Source organism: Sardina pilchardus, chromosome 5 (assembly GCF_963854185.1).
Source record: "Sardina pilchardus chromosome 5, fSarPil1.1, whole genome shotgun sequence".
Lineage (NCBI taxonomy): Eukaryota > Metazoa > Chordata > Actinopteri > Clupeiformes > Clupeidae > Sardina > Sardina pilchardus.
The window spans coordinates 5427778-5454770 of NC_084998.1; the positions used below are offsets into that span (position 1 = coordinate 5427778).

The following is a 26993-nucleotide window of genomic DNA, read 5'->3' on the forward strand; positions in this document are numbered from 1 at the left end:
ATGAGAGGGTCTGATTACGATGACCGGACCGTTTTCCTCGGGGACTGGGGACCTTTTCAGCAGATAGTGTTCTTTCTCTTATGTTGCAGCATTATACCTAATGGGTTTACTGGTTTGTCTATCGTGTTTGTGGGTGACACTCCATCTCACCACTGTCATATCCCCGCACACTACAACATCACAGTTCAGTGGAGAAACGTGAGTATTCCCTGGGAAGAGCATGGTGGAACAATCCGGCTCAGTCGATGCACCAGACACAGACTTGATTTGATTAAAAGTTATTCAGACCAAGGTTACGAGCCATGGACAGACGTGAACGTTTCAGAAATAGAGCAAGAGCTTTGCACGGATGGATGGGAGTACGACCGGCAGCAATATACATCTACTATTGTAACAGAGGTATGTAGCCCAAAAGTTTCCGGATGTATTAGTTGATAGGCTACTGGTCGCGCAAAAAGGGTCGTTGGATAAGTCAGTATACAGCTGAGTATACAGACTAATCGAGAGACTAACCACTCGTTCATTTGTTACTATTCTACACTGGTTTGCGCCCTGTAAATCGGTACTGATGATTTGTTTTTGAGGTCACGTGGTGTTTTGTGTCTGTTTTTTTTCCTTCATTGATTTTGTGTGGGCCTGCAGACTTTGTATTATAATTGTTCAAAACCACCCAGTAAATGAATTGTCTCTTATTTTTACAAGGTTTTTATTTACTACAGGAATATGAATCAGAAGCTTAAATACACCTAAATTATGTTGATCAAGTTATTCAAGGTTGCTTCAGATTGTAATCATATATTGCAGTTCAAAGTGCTGCTGGGCATTTACAACTAAGAGCCAGTAATGTGTTGCAGCTATGTGTGGTCCTTGATCTGTCAGCTTCATATCTCTGTTTATGGGACCAAGGGGAACAAATGATGACCGTAGATGTAGTGGGCAGCTCTTAAATAAGGAACATTATTTATTGGGAAAGGGCAAAGGTAAATCATTACTATATTTTGTCCTAATCAACACGTGAAGCAGTCCTGATTGAAATATTTCGAGTTGACGGGGAAGGGTGGTGAATAATTTGTAGAACCATTGATTGAAATATCGTCATATGATAAATTCAATATTTGCATGATTGTGTGAGCTATCATTTCAAACAATGTGTAAATAAAAAAAAAATACTGTTTAACTCTGTGTTGTGGTAATCCTACAGTGGGATCTGGTGTGTGCTGATGACTGGAAAACTCCAATGACCTCCTCAATCTTCTTCTGTGGGGTCCTTACTGGATCGTTTGTCTCAGGACAGATGTCCGACAGGTGATCACACAGAAAGAGAGAGAGAGAGAGAGAGAGAGAGAGAGAGAGAGAGAGAGAGAGAGAGAGATCAATTCATCATAGATAATTAGCTGAATTACAATACAATATGCAATTAAGATAGCACACCAACATCACACAAGAAAAAGAACAAGATATGACAGAATAGAACAACCAATATGACACCGCGGACAAACCTTATCCACATATTTATTCAGTGTGATTCAGTATGTTTACATATAGGCCTACAGCATAAACAATATGAGATATGAAGTGAAATGTGTGACACCTTGCATAGATGGGTAACATTGTTTGTTTTTTGTAAGACTGTCCTTAACATTTGTCTCATTGGAGTGCTGAAAATGATACCACAGGTACTCAAAAAAGCATCCCACTTGAAATACATCTTTGCTCTTACATTAGATTATATGTCAAGTATATGTGATGAAAATTACTGCAAGTTATGAAGCAGTAGGATGACATGTAGCCTAGAGCTGAGGAGGGGAAGAGCTGAAAACAGTTTCTTGTTGATACCAACTCTGTGCCCTTATTTTGTCTTTGTTTATCCTCAGGTTTGGAAGAAAGATGGTGCTCTTCTCCACTATGGCTGTTCAGACCATTTTTACTCTCATTCAGGTCTTCTCACCGTCATGGCTCTGGTTTTGTGCCTTTTACTTCGTAGTGGGGATGGGACAGATCTCCAACTATGTAGCTGCATTCATTTTAGGTATCTATGTCTTGGATTATTTTACTCACTCAGACATAAAAGCTGTTGGTCCCTCACTTTTCTACTGTAAGTGTAAGTCAGGTTTTAGAATAATCCAAACAGAAAGTTCTAAGCTAGCCAGAGTCTGAAAACACCAAAGTCACAGTCACAGAGAGGCAAAAATGGCCATCGAGTTACAACACCACCTTAGAACCATGGCAAATGACAATTCTGACAACAGCTGTGTGTTATGAAATCCAGTAGATTTCATAATTTTGTACCGTGTGTGTTTGTCTGTGTTTGTATTTGTGTGTGTGTGTGTGTGTGTGTGTGTGTGTGTGTGTGTGTGTGTGAGTGTGAGTGTGAGTTATAGAGGTTGAGAGTGGTGCTCTGGCTCTATCCTGACAAATGACACTGGTTTAAGTTGGGTTGTCTCTTTGAAGAGAGAGAGTGTGTGTGTGTGTGTGTGTGTGTGTGTGTGTGTGTGTTTGTATGTAAAGAGAAGATGTGTGTTATGACATATACACGTGGATGTTTTCGCACAGCTTCTCCTTGCCTTGATGGTGCGTCTGAACCTCTTGTCTTGCCCAACAGGGATGGAGATCTTGAGCCCGTCGGTGCGCGTGCTGTTCGGCACTCTGGGCGTCTGCCTGTTCTTCGCTCTGGGCTACATGCTGCTGCCCCTGGCGGCCTATCTGCTCAGGGACTGGCGCACTCTGCAGCTGGCCCTCACGCTGCCAGGCTTCCTCTACGTCCCTCTGTGGTGGTGGGTATTCTGCATGAGGAGGGTGGTGCACAAGGAAGAGGAGTGCTGGCCAAACTGAGTTTAGCCTATAAGGGCCCATGGAGACGCAGGCGTCACAAGCTAATTCAATACCGTCCTTGAGCATTTTCTTTAGAGGGTTTTTTTTCCGGAGGAAGAGACAGGGCATTCGATGCATACCCAACACTTTCAAAAAAAAGAAAGAAGTGCGACAAACAAATTAATTTCGTCTGGTGAAAATGGTGTGGAGGACCACATCAATATGCAGTAACTGGTGTTAACAGGATGAGGATATTTTAGGTCCCAATATACAGTATTATAAGGGGTAGGAAAAAGCGCAACACTTTCCCAGGTCCCAATGTACAAAAATAGTAATAATGGAAAGTCCTCATTGCATGACTTGATGGCACCAAGGCTCTCCTCGTCCTGTTGGCAGTGACTCTGTTGGTGGTGTTTTTGCAGGTTCATTCCAGAGTCTCCTCGGTGGCTGCTGTCTCAGGGCAGAGTGGAGGAGGCCGAGGCCATAGTGAGGGACGCCGCCAAGAGGAATGGAGTGGCCGCCCCAGAGGTCATCTTTGAGCGCGCTCAGGTCAGAGAGGTTCGCACATGTTTGTGTGTGTGTGTGTGTGTGTGTGTGTGTGTCTGTGTGTGTGTGTGAGTGTGTGCATGTGTTGGGCAGTGCTGTTGTCAGTGACACTCTGCATATTTGCCATATCTTGTAGGGGCATGTAGAATGTCAACTTTGCTTTTAGGTGCTCGAGGTGCTTTCAACTACATTAACAATCATGTCCAATACCAAGGCATTTCCTGTGGCTCTGAGCTAACAGTGAAGCTTCACTGTTCACATTTCCTGGAGCTCTACGCTTTAGTCTGAAATAATGTCACTACAGTCTCTGCATTAGTCTTGAGCATTCAAACCTGAAACTCTCGAGGGACAGACTGAAATGGTCTATACATTCCGACACCAACAGCTGTCACAACGTGATTGTTATTGGCGTTTGGCCATAAAAGGCTTGTGCTGCCAAGGGTCAATCTTTTCTTCCTGAAGAGTTCATTGCCCTGCACAAAGCCTCTTACTATTTGATAAATCACTCATCAACCCATCATCTTAATCACCAAGGTTAACAGTTGCAGGGAGGGCAGGCATATGGTCGAGATACTAATTGCACCAATTTGTCTAAAGTTTAGTACTGACATCAGGATGGTGCTGATAAAACATTTGGATATAATTGGAATCTTTATGAATAGTGTATGACCTCCTTAATACCAAAGAATGCAGATTATTTTATGCCAGCTGAAAGAGTGTATGTGTATGTGTGTGTGTGTGTGTGTGTGTGTGTGTGTGTGTGTGTGTGTGTTTGGGGGAAGGCACGAACAAGGTTTCCTGTGGTTCAGCACACAATCATGAGGTGAATTTGACACCAATCAAAGCCAGTTTAGGTAGTTGATGGAACCACACTTATTATCACTCAAGCGTGCAACATTGGCGAGGAATTTACAAAATAGTGGCCTCTTTGTGAACGCATTCGTCTGGCTGCAGAGACCTTTGTAATTTTCCACAAAGACACGAGAATGAGGCTCACAGCAGAGAGTTCCGAAGCCCCACCGTGATGGGGAATGTCACTCACCATTGGGTCTAGAGCTCAGGGAGCACATCAAGAGCTCTTTTCCAAAACGCTATAATCATCATTTTAAGGGATTTTCAGAAATCTTTTGTCTTATATTTTGTTTTCCAAGTAATTTCAGTGGAACTGCAATTGGGTTATTGATATTTGATTCAATCAAAACAACACAACTGTACTTTTATTGATACCAGAAATACACATTTAAATAATGTGAATTATTTATGTTTTCCAAAATGTATTTATAGTGTTTTGGGAAAGAGCTCAGTACACATAAGTCTACAGAATACTCTTCACCACTTTTGTATCTGATTGTACTATTGGCATATTGTATTTCATTGTTACAGTAGGGGTTTTGTAGTTTGTCATAATTTATTTTCTGAAATAGTCACGGATGAAGTCCTTTGTGATGAAATATCTGTAAGTAATGTACAGTAATGTAAGTGTAGTAAAGTATGTGCATGTTTTTCATATATTGAACCTGTAATGGCCGGGTTTCCCAGATTCGTTAAGAAGCTCTTAAGTGCTAAGAACTTCTTAGGAGCGCTCTAAGAATGCTCCTAAGAAGTTCTTAGCACTGAAGAGCTTCTTAACGAATCTGGGAAACCCGGCCAATAGCAATATTTGAGATCTGTATCTAGACTATATGTTAATAATATGCTAATATGTTAATAAAAGGCAATAGAAGAAAAAGTAGATAGACCTGTTAATACTTTGGATGGGTACTTTGGACCCAAGAAGATATAAGAACTCTCCCTGACATGGGGGGGGGGGAGGGAGGGGAGGGGGGCAGGCGAGTCTGTTATTATAGCTGTGTGTAGTAAATTGTTGACATTTCTCTTGTTTTGTTTTCAAGTGACATTAATGTCTTGTACCACACTGGCCACGCACATTTCAAACATACTTGTTATGACACGTGCACTGTAGACAGGCAGCCAAGCTGAAAAAATGCACTCCCACAACATCTGTGATCTGGTGAGGACCGACAACATCCGCTGCATAACTATCGTGCTGTGCCTGGTCTGGTGAGTCTCCGGTCTCTTGCCATGTTGGATAAGAACAGAAAACAATGAGTGAAGCTGTGGTGAACATCAAAGAAGGCTTCTTCTTCTTAGAGATCAGTCTTTGCCTCTCTCCTCTCCCTCCCCACCTCCCTCTCCCTTTCTCTCTCTCTCCCCCCTCTCTTTTTCTTCCTCTCCTTCTCTCCTTCTCTTTCCTAGGACTACTCTCTCTATTGGATACTTTGCGTTGTCGCTGAACACGGGCAACCTGCATGGGGACTCCTATCTGAACTGCTTCCTGTCCGCGGCCATTGAGCTGCCGGCGTACACCATCGCCTGGCTGATGTACCGCTACTGGCCGCGGCGCATGTGCCTCTTCTCCACCCTCTTCCAGGGAGGCGTGGTGCTGCTCTTCATTCACCTCATACCACAGAGTAAGATGCTACTATGGTGCTGTATTGGTGCAGATACTGTTGACATGTATATATACAGTATACATGACTCCAAAAACATGTGTTTTTTTAAGTCTTGGTTAAATTATTATTTCCTAGCCAAGACAAGACAAGACTATGCTTTCTGGAGTTGTAAGAGCTGATCATTATTGATAAATACTGACAGTTGACAAGAACCAATTATAAATGTACCTATTGTACCATCAACAACACCAGGACTTTCTCAACACTCACACCCTCTACACCACACATATGCCCATGTTCCCCATCGTGTATCCCTACACAGATATGATCGGTGTTGCCATCACGCTAGAGATGCTGGGGAAGTTTGGTGTGACGGCGGCCTTTGCCATCGTGTATGCCGTGACGGCAGAGCTGTACCCCACGGTGCTGAGGAACACGGCGCTGGGCGCCTGCTCCATGGCATCCCGCGTGGGGAGCATCTCTGCTCCGTACTTCATCTATCTGGGTACGACAAGAATAGAATAGAATAGAATATATACTTTTTTGATCCCGTGAGGGAAATTCAGTTCTCTGCATTTAACCCAATTTAACCGAATTAGTGAACACACAGCACACAGTGAACACACAGTGAGGTGAATCACACAACCCAGAGCAGTGAGCTGCCTGCCCAACCAGCGGCGCTCGGGGAGCAGTGAGGGGTTAGGTGCCTTGCTCAAGGGCACTTCAGCCGTGGTGGACTGGTCGGGGATCGAACCGGCAACCCTCCGGTTACAAGCCCGATGCGCTAACCAGTACACCACGGCTGCCCACCACATCGACAACCACATCACACGGCCCTCCAAAACACATGTCTAAGCATGCACAATACATGTACATGTAACCTTTTTTTTACGGTAATATGTTTTTCATTTTTGCTTACTATGTCCAGACACTACGTTTGGATAAAAGCAATATTAGTTTAAAATATATTATTACAAATAATTATGTTAATTCAGTATTATTGTAGGATCTATACTAGATGTACTGTATATGACTAATTACTGAATTAAACACACACACACACACACACACACACACACACACACATATGTATATACAGTATATATATCAATCCGATATACCATATATACACAGTATATACATTCGCTTTGGACAAAGGCGTCTGCTAAATAACCATAACCATAACCATAACCATATACTGTATATATGTATGTATGTATGTATGTTATTGGGGTCTAACCTTCATTTGGTGTTTTTTACGCAGGCAACTATTACCGGTCACTGCCGTACATATTAATGGGAGCTCTAAGTGTCCTCTCCGGGTTGCTCAGCCTCCTGCTTCCCGAGAGCCTGGGAATGCCGCTTCCCGAGAGCATCAATCACATGCAGACAATCCCATGGTGAGAGCCCAACGGCCAGGCCTAGCAAAACCTCATGCCGTAAAATTACAATATGGTGAATGTAGAAAACCTCATGCCGTAAAATTCAAATATTGTGAATGTGGAAAACAGAAGTTTGGTTGTGCAGATTAGGTGGTATATCGATGGATAGTTGAGGTAGCATCTGGGGTTCATCATAAACATCAACAACTGCATGTTTTTCTGATCGGTTACAGAAACGTTCTGTAAAAGTTCACTCAGGCTGTATGGCATCCTTTTTGTTTCCATCTTCACAATGTTGATCTAATTTTGCATGCATTTCTTTCAGCTGCAAGAAAAGTGTAAGATCTAAAACGTACAATCTCACCAGTGTTAAAGGAGATGAAGACCATTCAGATGAAACAATGGTGGACTCCACAATTAGTGGACTGAAACAGTGAAGCTACTATAGTCAAGATGTTACACAACTAGTCACATTCCTTTTTCACCTCCACATTCCAATGTTTTTATTAGTAGCCTATAATAATAGTAGTCAGCAGTCAAACATCTTACGCTGAAAGTGAAAAAAAAACCACAGTAAACATTCACATTTATACATTCTCTCACAGATACCCACACCTTGATGCTGCATACTGCATCTTTTAGAATTTTAAAATGTATAGAAAATGCCAAAGAAAAAACGAAAATAAGTGAGAACTCTAATAGAACTGTTAGAGTGTTTTAAATAAACAAAATAGCCTGAAATTCATTCAGTAACAAACCAAGTGAGTGCAGGATAACAACTGTGATTGCCATTTGACTGAATTAGTTGAATGATTCTTTGTGTTACATTGCAATGTTTGATTTGTTTGAAATGTAAATGTGTCTTTGTCTGCATTTGTGATCTTTTTCTAGATAGAAAAATAAATTAAGTGTCTTTTAAGATGGCATACCGAATTTGTTTATAGTTTGACTTCCAACAAGACTTTATTTGTGATCTTGACTGGCAACTTCTGATTTGGATCCTCTTCTTTGGAAAAGCATGAACATTTGATCCTGATAAATGAAATAAGGCATAGCATTGTATGAAAAAAGTCATTAGTCAGTGTAGAAAACCTATATTTTAACCCCATAATCTGATCTGCCAGTGTTATTTCAAATTCTCACAAATGTTTTCTTACTTTCTAGGCTATGTCATTATTTTAACTAGTTAGCTGATATGCTAGATTCTTGATTGAAACTGTAATTTTGATGTAGACTCTAACATGATTTGCGGCGCGGCTACTGTTTAGGGGTATTAAATATGTTAAATCACTTTGCAATATTTTGTATCTTGCTTACTTTTGGTCTCAACTTGCAAGACATGTAGTGTCACAAATAACACCATAACAAGTTTGAACACAGACAGAGACAGATGAATAGACAGACAGATGTAGACTGACTGATTAACAGACACACAGAGAGATAAGTAGATGATCTAGACTAAATGATGGCGATGGCCTCCCTGGGGAAAACAGCTGTGTTATTCTCACCGCTCCCTTTGAAGCATCTCCTCTACGGTCTCTGGCAGAGGCCTTCTGAAGCTCTCGGGCAGTAGGAACGTGGCCGCTCCAGACACGACACACAGACTGCCCAAAACCATGTGAGGGAGGACTGGATGATATTCACCTGTAGAGAGACAAAACCATTGCGTGGGGGGGGGGGGTGGGGGGGGAGAAATGTTATGGAACCAAAGAGCATATGTTTTGTTGGCTCTTGGCACCTTTCATGAAGCAACCAAATTAAGGTTTGGTTTAGTACTTACAGTAAGGCAGCAGCGAGAGTGTTGGTCTAACACTAGCTAGTTAAAAGGTATACACAAAACCTGACAAACTCCACCCAGAGCCTTGTTGGCACTGCTAGATCACTGCACTGCTGTTATCTCTCTGTCCTTCACTTGACCATTTACCATTAAAATGAACTAGAAGATGACACCAAAACTATAGTTGCCTGATAAAAGCATGCCTGAAAAATGAGTGAATTGTTGCACGGTGTGGCTTTGACTCACTTAAATAGAAGAGGTAGGGAGCGACGGTGCTGCCCACGCGAGACACCATGGCACAGGCGCCCAATGCAGTGTTCCTGATCACCGTAGGGTACAACTCGCCGGTGTAGACAAACATCAGGGCTGTTCCAGTGGCTATCCCAAACTTACCCAGCAACTCCAGAGCCCTTGCAGCTGTTGGCAAATCTGTGTAAGCAAACCATGTGTGTGTCTTTCATGAGACTGTCCACTTTAAAGGCTGATTGCATAACAAAAGCTCAATTATCATGTTCAAGCATTTTGAGGGAAGCCGCTCAGCTCATGACACTGAAAGTTGCTATAGTTTAGAACAATATGCCAGGCCCCCTGTCCTCTATTTCACAAAATCACTCTTTCTGACTTTTTTTTTTTTACGTTTAACCATTGGACCATGGTGCTTGCAAGTCCGGGGTCAAGTCTTAGAGAGTTTCCATGTTTATACACTCAAGGGTTCTTGGGGTGATAAATAGAATCATGCAGGCTTTGAAGAAAACCTTACGGATTCCTTTGATGAATCCTTCAAAATGGTTTGAAGAACCATTTAGGGTTACCATATGAAGCATGCATTTTGGTTCTATATGACACCTTTTTTTCTAAGAGTGTATGACATGTCTTGACGGCAACATACTGTGGAGTAACATACATGGCCTGGTTGCCTTTAATGTACCTGCCGGTGCTATCTGTACAGAGTAGAGAGCGGCCCCTGCTAGCACCATGCTAGTCATACAGGAGAGCCTCCTGGGGAGGAAGTGCACGGACAGCCAGCTGATGAGGTAAGCGGGAATTTCGATGGCGGCGGAAATGAGACAGTTGATATAAGGGTCCCCATGGAGACGAGATGTGTTCAGAGACAGGCCAAAATAACCCATACTCAGAGTAATCCTGTTGGTATGAAGTTAACAATGATGATGATGATAATAATAATAATAATAATAATAATAATAATAATAATAATAATTATTATTATTATTATTATACACACATTATTATTACAGTGCATGAAAATGCACTGTACTGTTATTCCAAGTCTTCTTATTACAGTGCATGAAAATGCACTGTACTGTTATTCCAAGTCTTCTTATTACAGTGCATGAAAATGCACTGTACTGTTATTCCAAGTCTTCTTATTATTATTATTATTATAGTGCATGAAAATGCACTATACTGTTCTTCCAAAGTATTCTTATTACAGTGCATGAAAATGCACTGTACTGTTCTTCCTAGGTTTCTTATTATTCCAACTTCTTCTAACGCTCGCAATTCAGCTTGAACCGTTTAACGTAGAAACTTGATTCAAACTTTGTTACGTAGGTCTTACTAAGGAGACCTGTGCAATATATTTTTCAACTTTGTAACTTTTATACTTTTTAAACTGTAAATTAAAAACTATTAAACATTTCCCCATAGACTTAACATTGCTCATTATGACATCACGGCAGCAATTAGAATGTTACGCCAGGTGGCCAGTCCAGGTGCAGCAGCTCTCTCTCTCTCTCTCTCTCTCTCTCAGGCTTTAAACTGGCTCTCTTGAGACTACATTTTCTGTTCCCCTGTATCAACGGTATCAACATAAGTCTTCCTAATTCCATCCAACTTTCTATCCATTCATCTTCTTCAAACCATTCACTCATCCACCCATTCTAAACAGTCTGCCTATCAACATCAATTAGACGATCTACATTCAACTTTGAAACAATCTACTCTGTCTCAGGCCTGGCTCTCTTAAGACTAGCCAGTTAAATTGATTACACCTGTATCTGTATCCACTACTCTCTCAGTAGAGAGCTGTGTCTCTCCATTCTACAAGAATATAAGGCACATTCCATCCAACTTTCTATCCATTCATCTTCTTCAGACCATTCACTCATCCACCCATTAAACTGTTTATCAACATCCATTAAACTCTCTGTCTATCAACATTAATTAGACTAGCTACATTCAACTTTTAAATGATTTACTCTGTCTCAGGCTTTAAGCGTACACTCTGGGTCTCTTAAAGCCTACCTTACATTGCCAGACTTTGCAAAGATTTGGAAAAGATTTTTGAAAAACTACAGTCTCAGACCCTCTCACATCTAAAGACAATTCATTGAGTTTTTAGTCACAGTCTAGTCACAGGCCAGTCTCAGATTAGGATTTTGCAAAGACTGTGGGTCACTATTTACAAGACTGCTGCTAGATTCCTTCAAATTATTTCCATCGTGCAATAGGCTACACGTCATCATTCACAGGAAATCACATGATAGCCTACTCATATCAAAGTAATTTTTTCGCGTTTCTGCAGCATTGTTTGATGTGTGACATCACTAACAGATATAGAGCTGTTCTGTCACGTAGAACAACCGACTAATAAATTATAAGAAATGAAATAACAAATAATCATAAAGGCTACAGCTGTCGCCTATTTTGCCCCTTCCTGTTTCATGTTCGCGCAAGGTTACTATTGGTTTTTAATGTTCACGTCACTATTTGCATGAGCCACGACTGAAAAGACTTCCGATAATATCAAACATGTTTGATATTGTCGTAACGGCAAAACTAGAAGAAGACTGCCTCCGACGGACTTAAAACCGCTAAGATTGGCACCTTACACTAAACGATTTAGATGACGGGAGCGCGCTGCGATTTCAGTACAACTCCCAAGATTTCCGCCCGATTTTGGAAATTTAGTCGCCGACTGTTAAAACAGACCAAAATCGTGCAATGTAAGCCAGCCTTAAGACTAGCCAGTTAAATTGATTACACCTGTATCAACAACTCTCAGAGAGCTGTATCAGTGTCTCTCTTAACAAGAATATAAGGCACATTCCATCCAACCTTCTATCCATTCATCTTCTTCAGACCATTCACTCATCCACCCATTAAACTGTCAATCAATATCTATTAAACAATCTGCCTATCAACATCCATTAAACATTCTATCTATCAACATTAATTAGACTATCTACATACAACTTTTAAAGTATTTACTGTGGGTGCCTCTCAAGCAGCGTTTATATGCCCTCCCTCGCTCCTCGATCCTCAATGATCTACATAAAGAAAGATCAGTGAGGATCGAGGAGCGAGAGAGGACGCGTAAACACTGTATGAGAGGCACCTTCTGTCTCAGGCTTTAAGCATACAATCTCATTAAGACTACAGATCCTGTTTCACTACTTCCTTTGTCCACAACTGTTTCAAAATAAAGGTCCTCACTGCAATAATACACTATTAAATCATTTAACCATTGTAACTACTCAACTATTTAACTGTTCAACCATTCCAACTGTCAGTTATCAACTAGAACTATGCCTCCAGTCAACTACACGAAAACTCCATGTACCTAGCAACCAATATATCAACCATTAAAATTAAGTGTTTATGACCGTTTCCATAGCAACCAACATGATTATACTGCAGTAACTTCTTGTTTCCTGATAGTGGCCACCATGGATACCCTAGCAACAAATGTTTCAAAATAAAAGTCCTCACTAGCAAGTTAGCATGGTTAGCATAGTTAACATAGTTAGCATTTTTAGCATAACTGCAAAAAACATCAACTAAGTTAGCTAATCAACCTGGTTAGCATTGTTAGCAATTTTAGCATTGTTAGCATAGTTAGCATTTTTAGCATTATTGCTAGAAATCATCAGTTAAGTTAGCTAATCAACCTGGTTAGCATTGTTAGTTTAAGTTAGCATTGTTACCATAGTTAGCATTGCTAGCATACTTAGCATGTTTAGCATAACTGCTAGAAATCATTAGCTAAGTTAGCTAATCAACCTGGTTAACACTGTGAGCATAGTTAGCATAGTTAACATTTTTACCATTACTGCATGAAATCAGTAGCTAAGTTAACCAATCAACCTGGTTATCATTGTTACCATAGTTAACATTTTAACATGAATAGTAATCATTAGTTAAGTTAGAACTGGGAATGTTTCAGCTTTAAACTGTCTACCTTCACACTATCAACTCTCTGTAAACTATGCAACCACCATGTTTGCCCTAGCTACACCTTAGTAACCATATCTACATTATCTATCAATTTTTGCATTTTCATGCACTGGTAATTCCTTGGAATTGCATTTCTAGTTATTATTCCACTACTTCTAACGCACGCAATTCAGCTTGAACCGTTTAACGTAGAAACTTCATTCAAACGTTGTTGCGTAGGTCTTGCTCATGCCATGTCTGCTTTGTATTTTTCAACTTTTTAACTTTTATACTTTTTAAACTATGAATTAAAAAACGATTTCCCCATAGATTTAACATTGAGCTATTTCCCCATAGACTTAACATTGCTCATTGTGACATCACGGCAGCAATTAGAATCTTAGGCCAGGTGGCCGGCCACCTGGGCACCAACTGTCAGTTTCTCTGGCTTTAACCATACAATCTCTCTGAAGACTACATATTCTGTTCCCCTGTATCCTCTGCGCACAACAGTATCAAAATAAGTTCTCCCAATTCCATCCAACTTTATATCCATTCATCTTCTTCAAACCATTCACTCATCCACCCATTCTAAACAGTCTGCCTATCAACATCAATAAGACGCTCTACATTCAACTTTTAAACAATCTACTCTGTCTCAGGCTGGCTCTCTTAAGACTAGCCAGTTAAATTGATTACACCTGTATCTGTATCCACTACTCTCAGTAGAGAGCTGTGTCTCTCCATTCTACAAGAATATAAGGCACATTCCATCCAACATTCTATCCATTCATCTTCTTCAGACCATTCACTCATCCACCCATTAAACTGTCTATCAACATCTATTAAACAATCTGTCTATCAACATCCATTAAACTCTCTGTCTATCAACATTAATTAGACTATCTACATTCAACTTTTAAATTATTTACTCTGTCTCAGACTAGCCAGTTAAATTGATTACACCTGTATCAACTACTCTCAGAGAGCTGTATCAGTGTCTCTCTTAACAAGAATATAAGGCACATTCCATCCAACCTTCTATCCATTCATCTTCTTCAGACCATTCACTCATCCACCCATTAAACTGTCAATCAATATCTATTAAACAATCTGCCTATCAACATCCATTAAACATTCTGTCTATCAACATTAATTAGACTATCTACATACAACTTTTAAAGTATTTACTGTGGGTCCCTCTCAAGCAGCGTTTATATGTCCTCCCTCGCTCCTCGATCCTCAATGATCTACGTAAAGAAAGATAGAAGAAGGGCTAGACTATCCCATTGTTGCCGCTCCATCATTCTTTATGTAGATCAGCGAGGATCGAGGAGCGAGAGAGGACGCGTAAACGCTATATGAGAGGCACCTTCTGTCTCAGGCTTTAAACATACAATCTCATTAAGACTACAGATCCTGTTTCACTACTTCCTCTGTCCACAACTGTTTCAAAATAAAGGTCCTCACTGCAATAATACATTATTAAATCATTTAACCACTGAAACTACTCAAGTATTGAACTGTTCAACCATTCCAACTGTCAGTTATCATCCACTATGCCTCCAGTCAACTACACGAAACCTCCATGTACCTAGCAACCAACATACCAACCATTAAAATTAAACGTTTATGACCGTTTCCATAGCAACCAACATGATTATACTGCAGTAACTTCTTGTTTCCTGATAGTGGCCACCATGGATACCCTAGCAACAAATGTTTCAAAATAAAAGTCCTCACTAGCAAGTTAGCTAGTTAGCATTGTTAGCATAGTTAACATTTTTAGCATAACTGCAAAAAACATCAACTAAGTTAGCTAATCAACCTGGTTAGCATTGTTAGCAATTTTAGCATTGTTAGCATAGTTAGCATTTTTAACATTATTGCTAGAAATCATCAGTTAAGTTAGCTAATCAACCTGGTCAGCATTGTTAGTTTAAGTTAGCATTGTTACCATAGTTAGCATTGCTAGCATAGTTAGCAATTTTAGCACAACTGCTTGAAATCATTAGCTAAGTTAGCGAATCAACCTGGTGAGCATAGTTAACATAGTTAACATTTTTACCATTACTGCATCAAATCAGTAGCTAAGTTAACCAATCAACCTGGTTATCATTGTTACCATAGTTAACATTTTAACATGAATAGAAATCATTAGTTAAGTTAGAACTGGAATGTTTCAGCTTTAAACTGTCTACCTTCACACTATCAACTCTCTGTAAACTATGCAACCACCATGTTTACCCTAGCTACACCTTAGTAACCATATCTACATTATCTATCTATTTTTGCATTTCATGCACTGGTAATTCCTTGGAATTGCATTTCTAGTTAAACTTCTTCTTCTAACGCAGCCAATTCAGCTTCAACCGTTTAACGTAGAAACTTAATTCAAACGTTGTTGCGTAGGTCTTGCTTATGCCATGCCTGCTTTATATTTTTCAACTTTGTAACTTTTATACTTTTTAAACTATTAGTTAAAAACTATTACAATTTCCCCCATAGACTTAACATTGCTCATTATGACATCACGGCAGCAATTAGAATCTTAGGCCAGGTGGCCGGCCACCTGGGCACCAACTGTCAGTTTCTCTCAGGCTCCTCTCTGAAGACTACATATTCTGTTCCCCTGTATCCTCTGTGCACAACAGTATCAAAATAAGTCCTCCTAATTCCATCCAACTTTATATCCATTCATCTTCTTCAAACCATTCACTCATCCACCCATTCTAAACAGTCTGCCTATCAACATCAATTAGACGTTCTACATTCAACTTTTAAACAATCTACTCTGTCTCAGGCTGGCTCTCTTAAGACTAGCCAGTTAAATTGATTACACCTGTATCTGTATCCACTACTCTCAGTAGAGAGCTGTGTCTCTCCATTCTACAAGAATATAAGGCACATTCCATCCAACATTCTATCCATTCATCTTCTTCAGACCATTCACTCATCCACCCATTAAACTGTCTATCAACATCTATTAAACAATCTGTCTATCAACATCCATTAAACTCTCTGTCTATCAACATTAATTAGACTATCTACATTCAACTTTTTAATTATTTACTCTGTCTCAGGCTTTAAGAGTACACTCTGGCTCTCTTAAGACTAGCCAGTTAAATTGATTACACCTGTGTCAACTACTCTCAGAGAGCTGTATCAGTGTCTCTCTTAACAAGAATATAAGGCACATTCCATCCAACCTTCTATCCATTCATCTTCTTCAGACCATTCACTCATCCACCATTAAACTGTCAATCAATATCTATTAAACAATCTGCCTATCAACATCCACTAAACATTCTGTCTATCAACATTAATTAGACTATCTACATACAACTTTTAAAGTATTTACTGTGGGTCCCTCTCAAGCAGCGTTTATATGTCCTCCCTCGCTCCTCGATCCTCAATGATCTACATAAAGAAAGATAGAAAAAGGGCTAGACTATCCCATTGTTGCCGCTCCATCATTCTTTATGTAGATCAGTGAGGAGCGAGAGAGGACGCGTAAACGCTATATGAGAGGCACCTTCTGTCTCAGGCTTTAAGCATACAATCTCATTAAGACTACAGATCCTGTTAACTGTTTCCTCTGTCCACAACTGTTTCAAAATAAAAGTCCTCACTGCAATAATACACTATTAAATCATTTGACCATTGAAACTACTGAACTATTTAACTGTTCAACCATTCCAACTGTCAGTTATCATCAACTATGCCTCCAGTCAACTACATGAAACCTCCATGTACCTAGCAACCAACATAGAAACCATTAAAATTAAGCGTTTATGACCGTTTCCATAGCAACCAACATGATTATACTGCAGTAACTTCTTGTTTCCTGATAGTGGCCACCATGGATACCCTAGCAACAAATGTTTCAAAATAAAAGTCCTCACTAGCAAGTTATCTAGTTAGCATGGTTAGCTTTGTTAGCATAGCTAGCATTTTTAGCATAACTGCAAAAAATCATCAACTAAGTTAGCTAATCAACCTGGTTAGCATTGTTAACAAATCTAGCATTGTTAGCAGAGTTAGCATTTTTAGCATTACTGCTAGAAATCATCGGTTAAGTTAGCTAATCAACCTGGTTAGCATTGTTAGTAAAGTTAGCATTGCTAACATAATTAGCATTTTTAGCACAACTGCTAGAAATCATTAGCTAAGTTAGCTAATCAACATTTTAACATGAATAGAAATCATTAGTTAAGTTAGAACTGGAATGTTTCAGCTTTAAACTGTCTACCTTCACACTATCAACTCTCTGTAAACGATGCAACCACCATGTTTACCCTAGCTACACCTTAGTAACCATATCTACCTTTTTTTGCATTTTCATGCACTGGTAATTCCTTGGAATTGCATTTCTAGTTATTATTAAACTTCTTCTAACGCAGCCAATTCAGCTTCAACCGTTTAACGTAGAAACTTCATTCAAACGTTGTTGCGTAGGTCTTGCTTATGCCATGCCTGCTTTGTTTTTTTTAACTTTGTAACTTTTATACTTTTTAAACTATTACTTAAAAACTATTAACAATTTCCCCATAGACTTAACATTGCTCATTATGACATCACGGCAGCAATTAGAATGTTACCCCAGCTGGTCAGCCACCTGGGCACCAACTGTCAGTTTCTCTCAGGCTCCTCTCTGAAGACTACATATTCTGTTCCCCTGTATCCTCTGCGCACAACAGTATCAAAATAAGTCCTTCTAATTCCATCCAACTTTATATCCATTCATCTTCTTCAAACCATTCACTCATCCACCCATTCTAAACAGTCTGCCTATCAACAACATCAATTAGACACTCTACATTGAACTTTTAAACAATCTACTCTGTCTCAGGCTGGCTCTCTTTAGCCAGTTAAATTGATTACACCTGTATCTGTATCCACTACTCTCTGTGTCTCTCCATTCTACAAGAATATAAGGCACATTCCATCCAACATTCTATCCATTCATCTTCTTCAGACCATTCACTCATCCACCCATTAAACTGTCTATCAACATCTATTAAACAATCTGTCTATCAACATCCATTAAACTCTCTGTCTATCAACATTAATTAGACTATCTACATTCAACTTTTAAATTATTTACTCTGTCTCAGGCTTTAAGAGTACTCTGGCTCGCTTAAGACTAGCCAGTTAAATTGATTACACCTGTGTCAACTACTCTCAGAGAGCTGTATCAGTGTCTCTCTTAACAAGAATATAAGGCACATTCCATCCAACCTTCTATCCATTCATCTTCTTCAGACCATTCACTCATCCACCCATTAAACTGTCAATCAATATCTATTAAACAATCTGCCTATCAACATCCATTAAACATTCTGTCTATCAACATTAATTAGACTATCTACATACAACTTTTAAAGTATTTACTGTGGGCCCCTCTCAAGCAGCGTTTATATGTCCTCCCTCGCTCCTCGATCCTCAATGATCTACATAAAGAAAGATAGAAGAAGGGCTAGACTATCCCATTGTTGCCGCTCCATCATTCTTTATGTAGATCAGTGAGGAGCGAGAGAGGACACGGAAACGCCATGAGAGGCACCTTCTGTCTCAGGCTTTAAGCATACAATCTCATTAAGACTACAGATCCTGTTTCACTACTTCCTCTGTCCACAACTGTTTCAAAATAAAGGTCCTCACTGCAATAATACACTATTAAATCATTTAACCATTGAAACTACTCAACTATTGAACTGTTCAACCATTCCAACTGTCAGTTATCATCCACTATGCCTCCAGTCAACTACATGAAACCTCCATGTACCTAGCAACCAACATAGTAACCATTAAAATTAAGTGTTTATGACCGTTTCCATAGCAACCAACATGATTATACTGCAGTAACTTCTTGTTTCTTGATAGTGGCCACCATGGATACCCTAGCAACAAATGTTTCAAAATAAAAGTCCTCACTAGCAAGTTAGCTAGTTAGCATGGTTAGCATAGTTAGCATTGTTAGCATAGGTAGCATTTTTAACATAACTGCAAAAATTCATCAACTAAGTTAGCTAATCAACCTGGTTAGCATTATTAGCAAATTTAGCATTGTTAGCATAGTTAGCATTTTTAGCGTTACTGCTAGAAATCATTGGTTAAGTTAGCTAATCAACCTGGTTAGCATTGTTAATAAAGTTAGCATTGCTAGCATAATTAGCATTTTTAACGTAACTGCTAGAAATCATTACCTAAGTTAGCTAATCAACATTTTAACATGAATAGAAATCATTAGTTAAGTTAGAGCTGGAATGTTTCATCTTTAAACTGTCTACCTTCACACTATCAACTCTCTGTAAACTATGCAACCACCATGTTTACCCTAGCTACACCTTAGTAACCATATCTACATTATCTATCTATTTTTGCATTTTCATGCACTGGTAATTCCTTGGAATTGCATTTCTAGTTATTATTATTATTAAACTTCTTCTTCTAACGCAGCCAAATCAGCTTCAACCGTTTAACCTAGAAACTTCATTCAAACGTTGTTGCGTAGGTCTTGCTTGTGCCATGCCTGCTTTGTATTTTTCAACTTTGTAACTTTTATACTTTTTAAACTATTAGTTAAAAACTATTACAATTTCCCCCATAGACTTAACATTGCTCATTATGACATCACGGCAGCAATTAGAATCTTACGCCAGGTGGCCGGCCACCTGGGCACCAACTGTCAGTCTCTCTGGCTTTAAGCATACAGTCTCTCAGAAGACTACATATCCTGTTAACTGTTTCCTCTGTCCACAACTGTTTCAAAATAAAAGTCCTCACTGCAATAATACACTATTAAATCATTTAACCATTGAAACTACTCAACTATTGAACTGTTCAACCATTCCAACTGTCAGTTATCATCCACTATGCCTCCAGTCAACTACATGAAACCTCCATGTACCTAGCAACCAACATAGCAACCATTAAAATTAAGTGTTTATGACCGTTTCCATAGCAACCAACATGATTTTACTACAGTAACTTCTGTATTCCTGATAGTGGCAGTCATGGATACCCTATCAACAAATGTTTCAAAATAAAAGTCCTCAGTAGCAAGTTAGCTAGTTAGCATGGTTGGCATAGTTAGCATTGTTAGCATAATTAGCATTTTTAGCATAGCTGCTAAAAATGATTACCTAAGTTAGCTAATCAACCTGGTTAGCATAGTTAGCATTGTTACCATTGTTAGCATTTTTAACATTAATGCTAAAAATGATTAGCTAAGTTAGCTAATCAATGTGGTTAGCTTTGTTAGCATAGTTAGCATTGTTAACATAGTTAGCATTTTTAGCATTACTGCTAGAAATCATTAGCCAAGTAAACCAATCAACCTGGTTATCATTGTTAGCATAGTCAACATTTTAGAATACCTGTTAGAAATCATTAGTTAAGTTAGAACAGGAATGTTTAAGCTTTGAAATGTCTACCTTAACACTATCAACTCTCTTTAAACTATGCAACCACCATGTTTACCCTAGCTACACCTTAGTAACCATATCTACATTATCTATCTATAATTTTTTTTGCATTTTCATGCACTGGTAATTCCTTGGAATTGCATTTCTAGTTGTTGTTATTGTTATTGTTCTATTCTTTTCTGTGCTGGACAAAGATGATTTAGGAGTGTTATTTATGCAAAGCATTTTGTGGCCTATTTTAGTGCCATGTAAATACAGCACAGTTCATTAGCTGCAACCTCTGTGAATGAACATCTGGGCCCATTTAGTCCAAATCGGTGCTCATAGGAGTTAAACATACACCACCGCTGAGTAATGAGTGATGAACATTACATTACCCATTCTGCTGTGCAAAAGAACTCACAGTGCACTTGCTTGCAAATCATAGAGCTTGACTTTTTCTGACAATGCATTTTATTCTGTACAATAGTGATAAATTGTTTTCCTGTCCTGTGAAAAAAATATACTTTTTTCCTACATTTTACATACACTTACCAGACTAAAAATAGAATGAGTGTTACATTTCTGATTTTGGTCACTCTCAGGAGATCCAGAAAATTATATTTCACTGAGGCTTTAGAGGATTCATCTTCTACCTAAAATAAACAAAACATATTGTCTCATCATGTTTATTTCAAACTCTTTTTAAACTTATTCATGCCATTTTATGTTACTTTAGATCCAATAATTAGAAGATCATTGGGGGTTTGCATTTTTCAGTCAGGTATAAGAGTTTTCAGGACATGATGAATCTTTGATGTTTCTTTGGTCATTTTTATTATTATGTACCTCCATGAAGATGACCTCTGGAGCAACCACTTTGTTCCTCCTGGCTGCGTCCCTCAGTATGGCCTCCGCCTCTTGCACTCTGCCCCGAGACAGAAGCCACCGAGGAGACTCAGGAATCAACCTGCACAGAAAGATACCGTAATTTCCAGACTATTAGCCGCAGTTTATACATTGATTTCGCAAAATTTCTTCAGCTATGAGGTTAATACAGGGGGCCAGTTAATATGGTGTTAATATGGTTTTGTTTCTCTTAACTTGCATAAAACACTTATACACGGCTTATACACAATGCGGCTTATGCGGGAAATTACTGTACTCACATGGAACAACTATGTATAAACAAGCTTATATTTTCTAATATGTATTATAATGACCAAATATAACGGTCAAATCAGAGGTGGAAAACTCTGTCTGTAGGAAGTAAATGCCCTGCTAAGTCACTAAACCAGCTGATTTCTCTCACTAGCACACCTCATCAGTCAGGGCGATTAGCTAATTAGTGGAATCATCTGTGTTAAGTGCACAGGTAGAACCAATGCAAGGCAGGATGTTCCCTTTCTGAAGCTTGAGTTTCTGCCGCTACAAAATTGTGGTGGTGTACAGTATCTTTGGTTCTATGCAGTCACCAATACTTACCACCAGAGGGGGATATAGATCAGTCCAGGGACAGACAGGGCAACCAAGAGCATCCTCCAGCCACGTATGTAAAATGCGATCAGGGGCAGCATCATGTAGCCGATGGCAAAGAAGAGGCAGACGCCGAGTGAGGAGTAGAGGACTCTCACAGAACCAGACAGAATCTCTGCACCTGTCAACATGAAAGAAAAAATGTAAACGACCTGAAACACATTTATGCATATTATGTTTGGTGTGTTTGACTGTACTGCCTGATGAATGTATATGTATGTGTGTGTGTGTGTGTGTGTGTGTGTGTGTGTGTGTTTGTGTACAGCGCCCTTCACATGTATTAGCACCCCTGATAAAGATGGGTATAAATAGAGCTTTATAAATAGAGCACAAAAACCCATAACATTAGCCATTTATACATAACTAATATGAATATTAGTGCTAAATAAGGTCTATGATAAGCGTAATTACATATTTATTACGTTTTATTTATTTTTCCACTCTTACTCAAAAGGAGATTTATTTTTTGTTAATCCTTCAGACGCTAACCAGAATGTTTTTTCAATAAGTTGCTTCCCTCAAAGTTTCATTGCTATCATTTTGAAACAGCAAAATATATCATTTTTATACCCCTTTTTATTCATCTTTACCAAGGGAGCCAATAATGTACGTACAGGTGCATCTCAAAAATGGAATATCATGGGAAAAGTTTTTTTCCCTTGTAATTTATTTGGAAAAACTAGTGGAAATCAAAAATCTAGAATATCACAAAATGTTATTAGCCTATACAGAACTATGAACTCTAATCAGCTAATTACATCAAAATACTGGCAATGGTTTGAGCCTTTAATCTCTCTGTCTGGGCAGGGCAATGGACTTTTCATGATATTCAGTTTTTTTGCCATATATGCATCAGGCTTGTGCACAATTCAGAATTGAATTGAGAATGACTCCTAAATTCCGATTCAATTCTTGAGTTTGAATTGAATTTGAATTGAGGTCAAAAACAGGATGCAGAATTACAATTCGAATTTGTATTAAGGGAAGTAGAATTGAAATTCAATGAAATTCAAATCAATTCATATACATAATATAAGGGTACGCTGCAAATGATTTGATTCTTATCAAGATAAAAAAATAGATTAGAAGTGTTAGATCATTTACATTGTTTGAAGCGTGAATTTCTTACTTTATGTAAGTGTTCAACTTTACACTATCTTAAATCAAGCACATCTTTTTTTTGTCTCAAATAGGCATGACATCTTAAAATGAGGTAAATACTGTTAAAATTAGATCTTTTACATCTCTCCCTCAAATTCTCATCAAAATAAAGCTTGTTAAACAATTAAAATTTGACTTAATTTAAGATGACATTTAAGATTAAGATACAGTATCATCTTAAAACAGCAGTTTATGCTTATAACAACTTATGTAACAACTTTAAATATCTAGACTTGTCACAAGCTGTGGTACTGTGGCGCAACAGGTTACAGCATTAGTACCTTGTACTCGTCCAACTACCCACGGGCACCCGGTTTGAATCTCACCTACGGTCATATCCGAATCTCTCCCCAACTCTTTCACTCACCTACCCGCTTCCTGTCTATCTTCATTGTCCTATCTGAATAAAGGCAAAAAGTCCAGAAAATATTCTTCCAAAAAAAAGGAATATAGGCTGTTTAAATTTAAGTAACCTCATTTTACAACCAGCATTTTATGCTTGTATATTTTACTTATTTTGGGGATGTAAAAATTATATTTATAAGTAATCTTAAAAACAGCAATTTCATCTTATGTTAAGTTTCCAAATACCTCTGTAGACATGCTTATTGCTAGATTTTGTTTTTTATTTATCTTAATTCACAAAATCTTGTCAAGTGAAATTATCTTGCTGCATGGACAGAAAATTTCACTTGTTTTGAGTACCTTTTACCTCATATTTAGTGTTTTTATCTTGTTTTTAGACACCCTTTTTTGCAGTGTTTAACAATCAAGTTTCACAAAATGTCAGATATGATCTCAACAAACACACAATTTATAATTAAAAACAGTAATCAATTACATTTCCAATGTAATTTTCCCTGAACTGAATGTATGTGAGATTCAACACATTCTTCCTGTTATGTGACATGTGAATTTGTTTTGAATTGCCATGAATTGAATTCCACTTCCTGTCATTCCAATTCCAATTCCAATTCAACTTCCTGTGGGGTGGGGCCAATTCAATTCAAATTCCAACTCATGAATTGAATGGAGGCAAATTCTAAAATTCGGAATTGTGCACAAGCCTGATATGCATAAGAGAAGATTGTGTATGAATATTTTGAATACCCAAGACAAAAGCTGCCACATAATTTGATATTTGTCCCATCCCTACAATGAAGAAAAGGACAGAGAACATTTCCCAGGATGTGGAAAAAACCTGAACAAATGTGAATATTGTTTGGATCATCATTGTCACGAAAAGTACTGGTTTCCTTCCACACCTGAGCATAACACAGAGAAAAGGAGATACATGTTACAAGTATCTTGCAAATGGAATTACAAGGAACTGGGCACTGAGATCTATACTGTATATTAGTGGACGTATACAACGATGGATTTAATATTCTAAGAATGGTCCAGATATTTTGCTTTGTACAATTTCATTGTAGTGCTATCTGTCTGTCATTCAACCAAATAACAGGTAGGTAGGTAGGTACAGTAGGTAGGTAGGTAGGTAGGTAGGTAGGTAGATAGATAGATAGATAGATAGATAGATAGATAGATAGATAGATAGATAGATAGATAGATAGGTAGATAGATAGATACTGTAGATCTACACTACAATGCAAACAGGATGACAAAATAACAAGTCGAATCACAAATAAAATCTAATCTAATCCATCCATCCTGAAACTTTCAGTAAACTTTCTTATTACCAGTCTGACAGTTGTCCAGAAAAGAAGGACCCACATAAGACACCAATGAAGTAGACAGAGGAGGTGAACGACTCCTTCCAGCGTTGACCACAAACAAGGTCAAACTGCAAGAATCAGACAAGACCTCAAATTTCTGCCATGGCATTGTGTTTCTATTCTCAAATGCATGAATTAATTGTTCAATAGGATCAACTTGTACAAGATACATTTGAGAACACAATTTATGTCTGTCTCTGTTTATGCCGTTCTGATATTGAAATATTCTTTTTTTTCTATCAAATAATACAAGACAGTTTCCTTTGTGCAAGTTAATATTTACTCTAGCATAATGCCATCACCATTACGGAAAGTGTTATACAGTAATTTCCTGTGCATTAGTCGCATTGTGTACAAGCCACAGGACAGTGTTTAATGCAAGTTAAAAGCAACAAAGCCATATTAATACTATGAACTGTCCCTGTGTATTAACCTCATAGCTGAAGACATTTAGCCAAATCAATGTATACGCCGCGGCTAGTTGGGAAATTACAGTATAGTAATTTCAGTTAATTGTCTTTCAATAGTTTAGTCAGTCATCATCACCTCTGTGACGATGGTTGACTGGTAGATATCTGTGCTGTAGCTCCATCCATCCAAGCATGTCTCCTCTTCGATGTCTGTGACGTTGACATCCAGTCCTGGGACGAGGCCTCGGTCAGAGTAGTTCTTCACCACATCCAGTCTGTACCTGCTGCACATACTCTGTTGCGCCCGCCCGCCCACCGTCTCGTACGGGATGATGGCTGTCCTCCATGCCTGGGTCAGGTTCACCTCAGGGATGCGGCAGTGGTGGGGTGGTGAAGCTGCCAAGAATATAACTGAAAAGGCACTGAATCCATTGGGGATTGTACTGAAACAGAGAACAAAGAACACAATCTGCTGAAACTGTCCCCACACCCCTAAGAAAGCAGTGGTTTCATCATAGTCCACCATGACACCAAATTTTGAAGTGTCACTTTGTTGTGTGACTTGCAGTGGATGGCTCAGTCTCAAAGTCCACGTTATACCATTGACCAAAGTGTAATGATTTACCTTTTGTCTTAGAGTGTGAGTGTGAATGTGAGTGTGGCCATTATAACTAACTGTAAAACTAACAACAAATGAGTTTATTTAAATCTGTTTGACTGTTTAGGAAAGGACTGGAGAGGATGTTCTTCTGTTTAGTTTTTTTGTTAGGCCTATATGGGAATATGCTATTACTCAAGAAGGAGACATGAGTCACTAAAACTGTTACAAGATTGATTACATTATTTTGCACTAGTGTCTTTGAGTAATGCTGATACCTAATGTCCATCCTTTTGATGACCAGCTTGCATGTCTTCAAGAAATGATTAGGCCTTTTGAAAAATCTTGAATATGCAGATTGTTTTCATTTTCATGTCCCTATCAAGTAAGTATTCCATCTCGCACAAATATGAGACATGTATCACAGAGTGTATAATTATTAGTCTGCACAAAACATAAGCTTAACTCACAAACTCTCCCACAAACTTTTCTTAAACACATCTGGGGAGTAGGCCTGAAAGCAAGTTTAGCCTACCTGTGTGTTAAGAAGCTGCAAACCTGGGATTTCAGTTCCAAAATGATCAGGCTATAGCAAAGTCTTTTTAAGTGTCTCTGGCTATAGTAATATGGTAATAGGCTCTGAATATAACTGTATGTGTTAACCAAGAGTACGGTAAGCGGTAAACCTAGGATTTCTGTTCCAAAATGATCAGGCTATGTAATTCACTAAGATAAAGCTCTGAATTTGACCTGGAAGGGGGTGTTGTTGAGGTCATGTCATTTAGCCTAAAGCATGAGGCAATATATTTTAAATGAAATGATAAGCTATCACTTTCTTTTCAAAGTAGACAATTTCAATACATTTCTCCAGCCTAACAATAACACAATGCATACATACTACCAGACTAAATCTAATTATTATAGGCTATTTTCTCCAAGTTAAGTGCCCTTGAGATGCGCGTTTACCTCTGGAACTCTTGACGTGAAATACCCAGTTT

At 38.7% G+C, this 26993-nt stretch overlaps 2 protein-coding genes across 2 annotated transcripts; one reads left to right on the forward strand and one right to left on the reverse strand.

The window, feature by feature from the left end:
* slc22a21 (solute carrier family 22 member 21) lies at positions 1–8483 on the forward strand. The gene is made up of 10 exons (XM_062536062.1): positions 1–399; positions 1202–1305; positions 1875–2029; positions 2603–2774; positions 3234–3360; positions 5321–5418; positions 5614–5828; positions 6133–6315; positions 7075–7210; positions 7518–8483. Exons 1-10 carry the CDS (start codon positions 1–3, stop codon positions 7627–7629), a joined length of 1701 nt encoding a protein of 566 aa, XP_062392046.1. The 3' UTR covers positions 7630–8483.
* LOC134079913 (organic cation/carnitine transporter 2-like) lies at positions 7545–25939 on the reverse strand. Its single transcript, XM_062536061.1, has 11 exons — positions 25534–25939; positions 24952–25055; positions 24362–24516; positions 22040–22211; positions 21404–21524; positions 21110–21210; positions 9898–10112; positions 9216–9398; positions 8701–8836; positions 8122–8224; positions 7545–7742 (listed from the first exon to the last, which is right to left on the reverse strand). Exons 1-10 carry the CDS (start codon positions 25921–25923, stop codon positions 8131–8133), a joined length of 1671 nt encoding a protein of 556 aa, XP_062392045.1. The 5' UTR covers positions 25924–25939; the 3' UTR covers positions 7545–7742; positions 8122–8130.
* Between the last annotated feature and the right edge of the window lie 1054 nt (positions 25940–26993).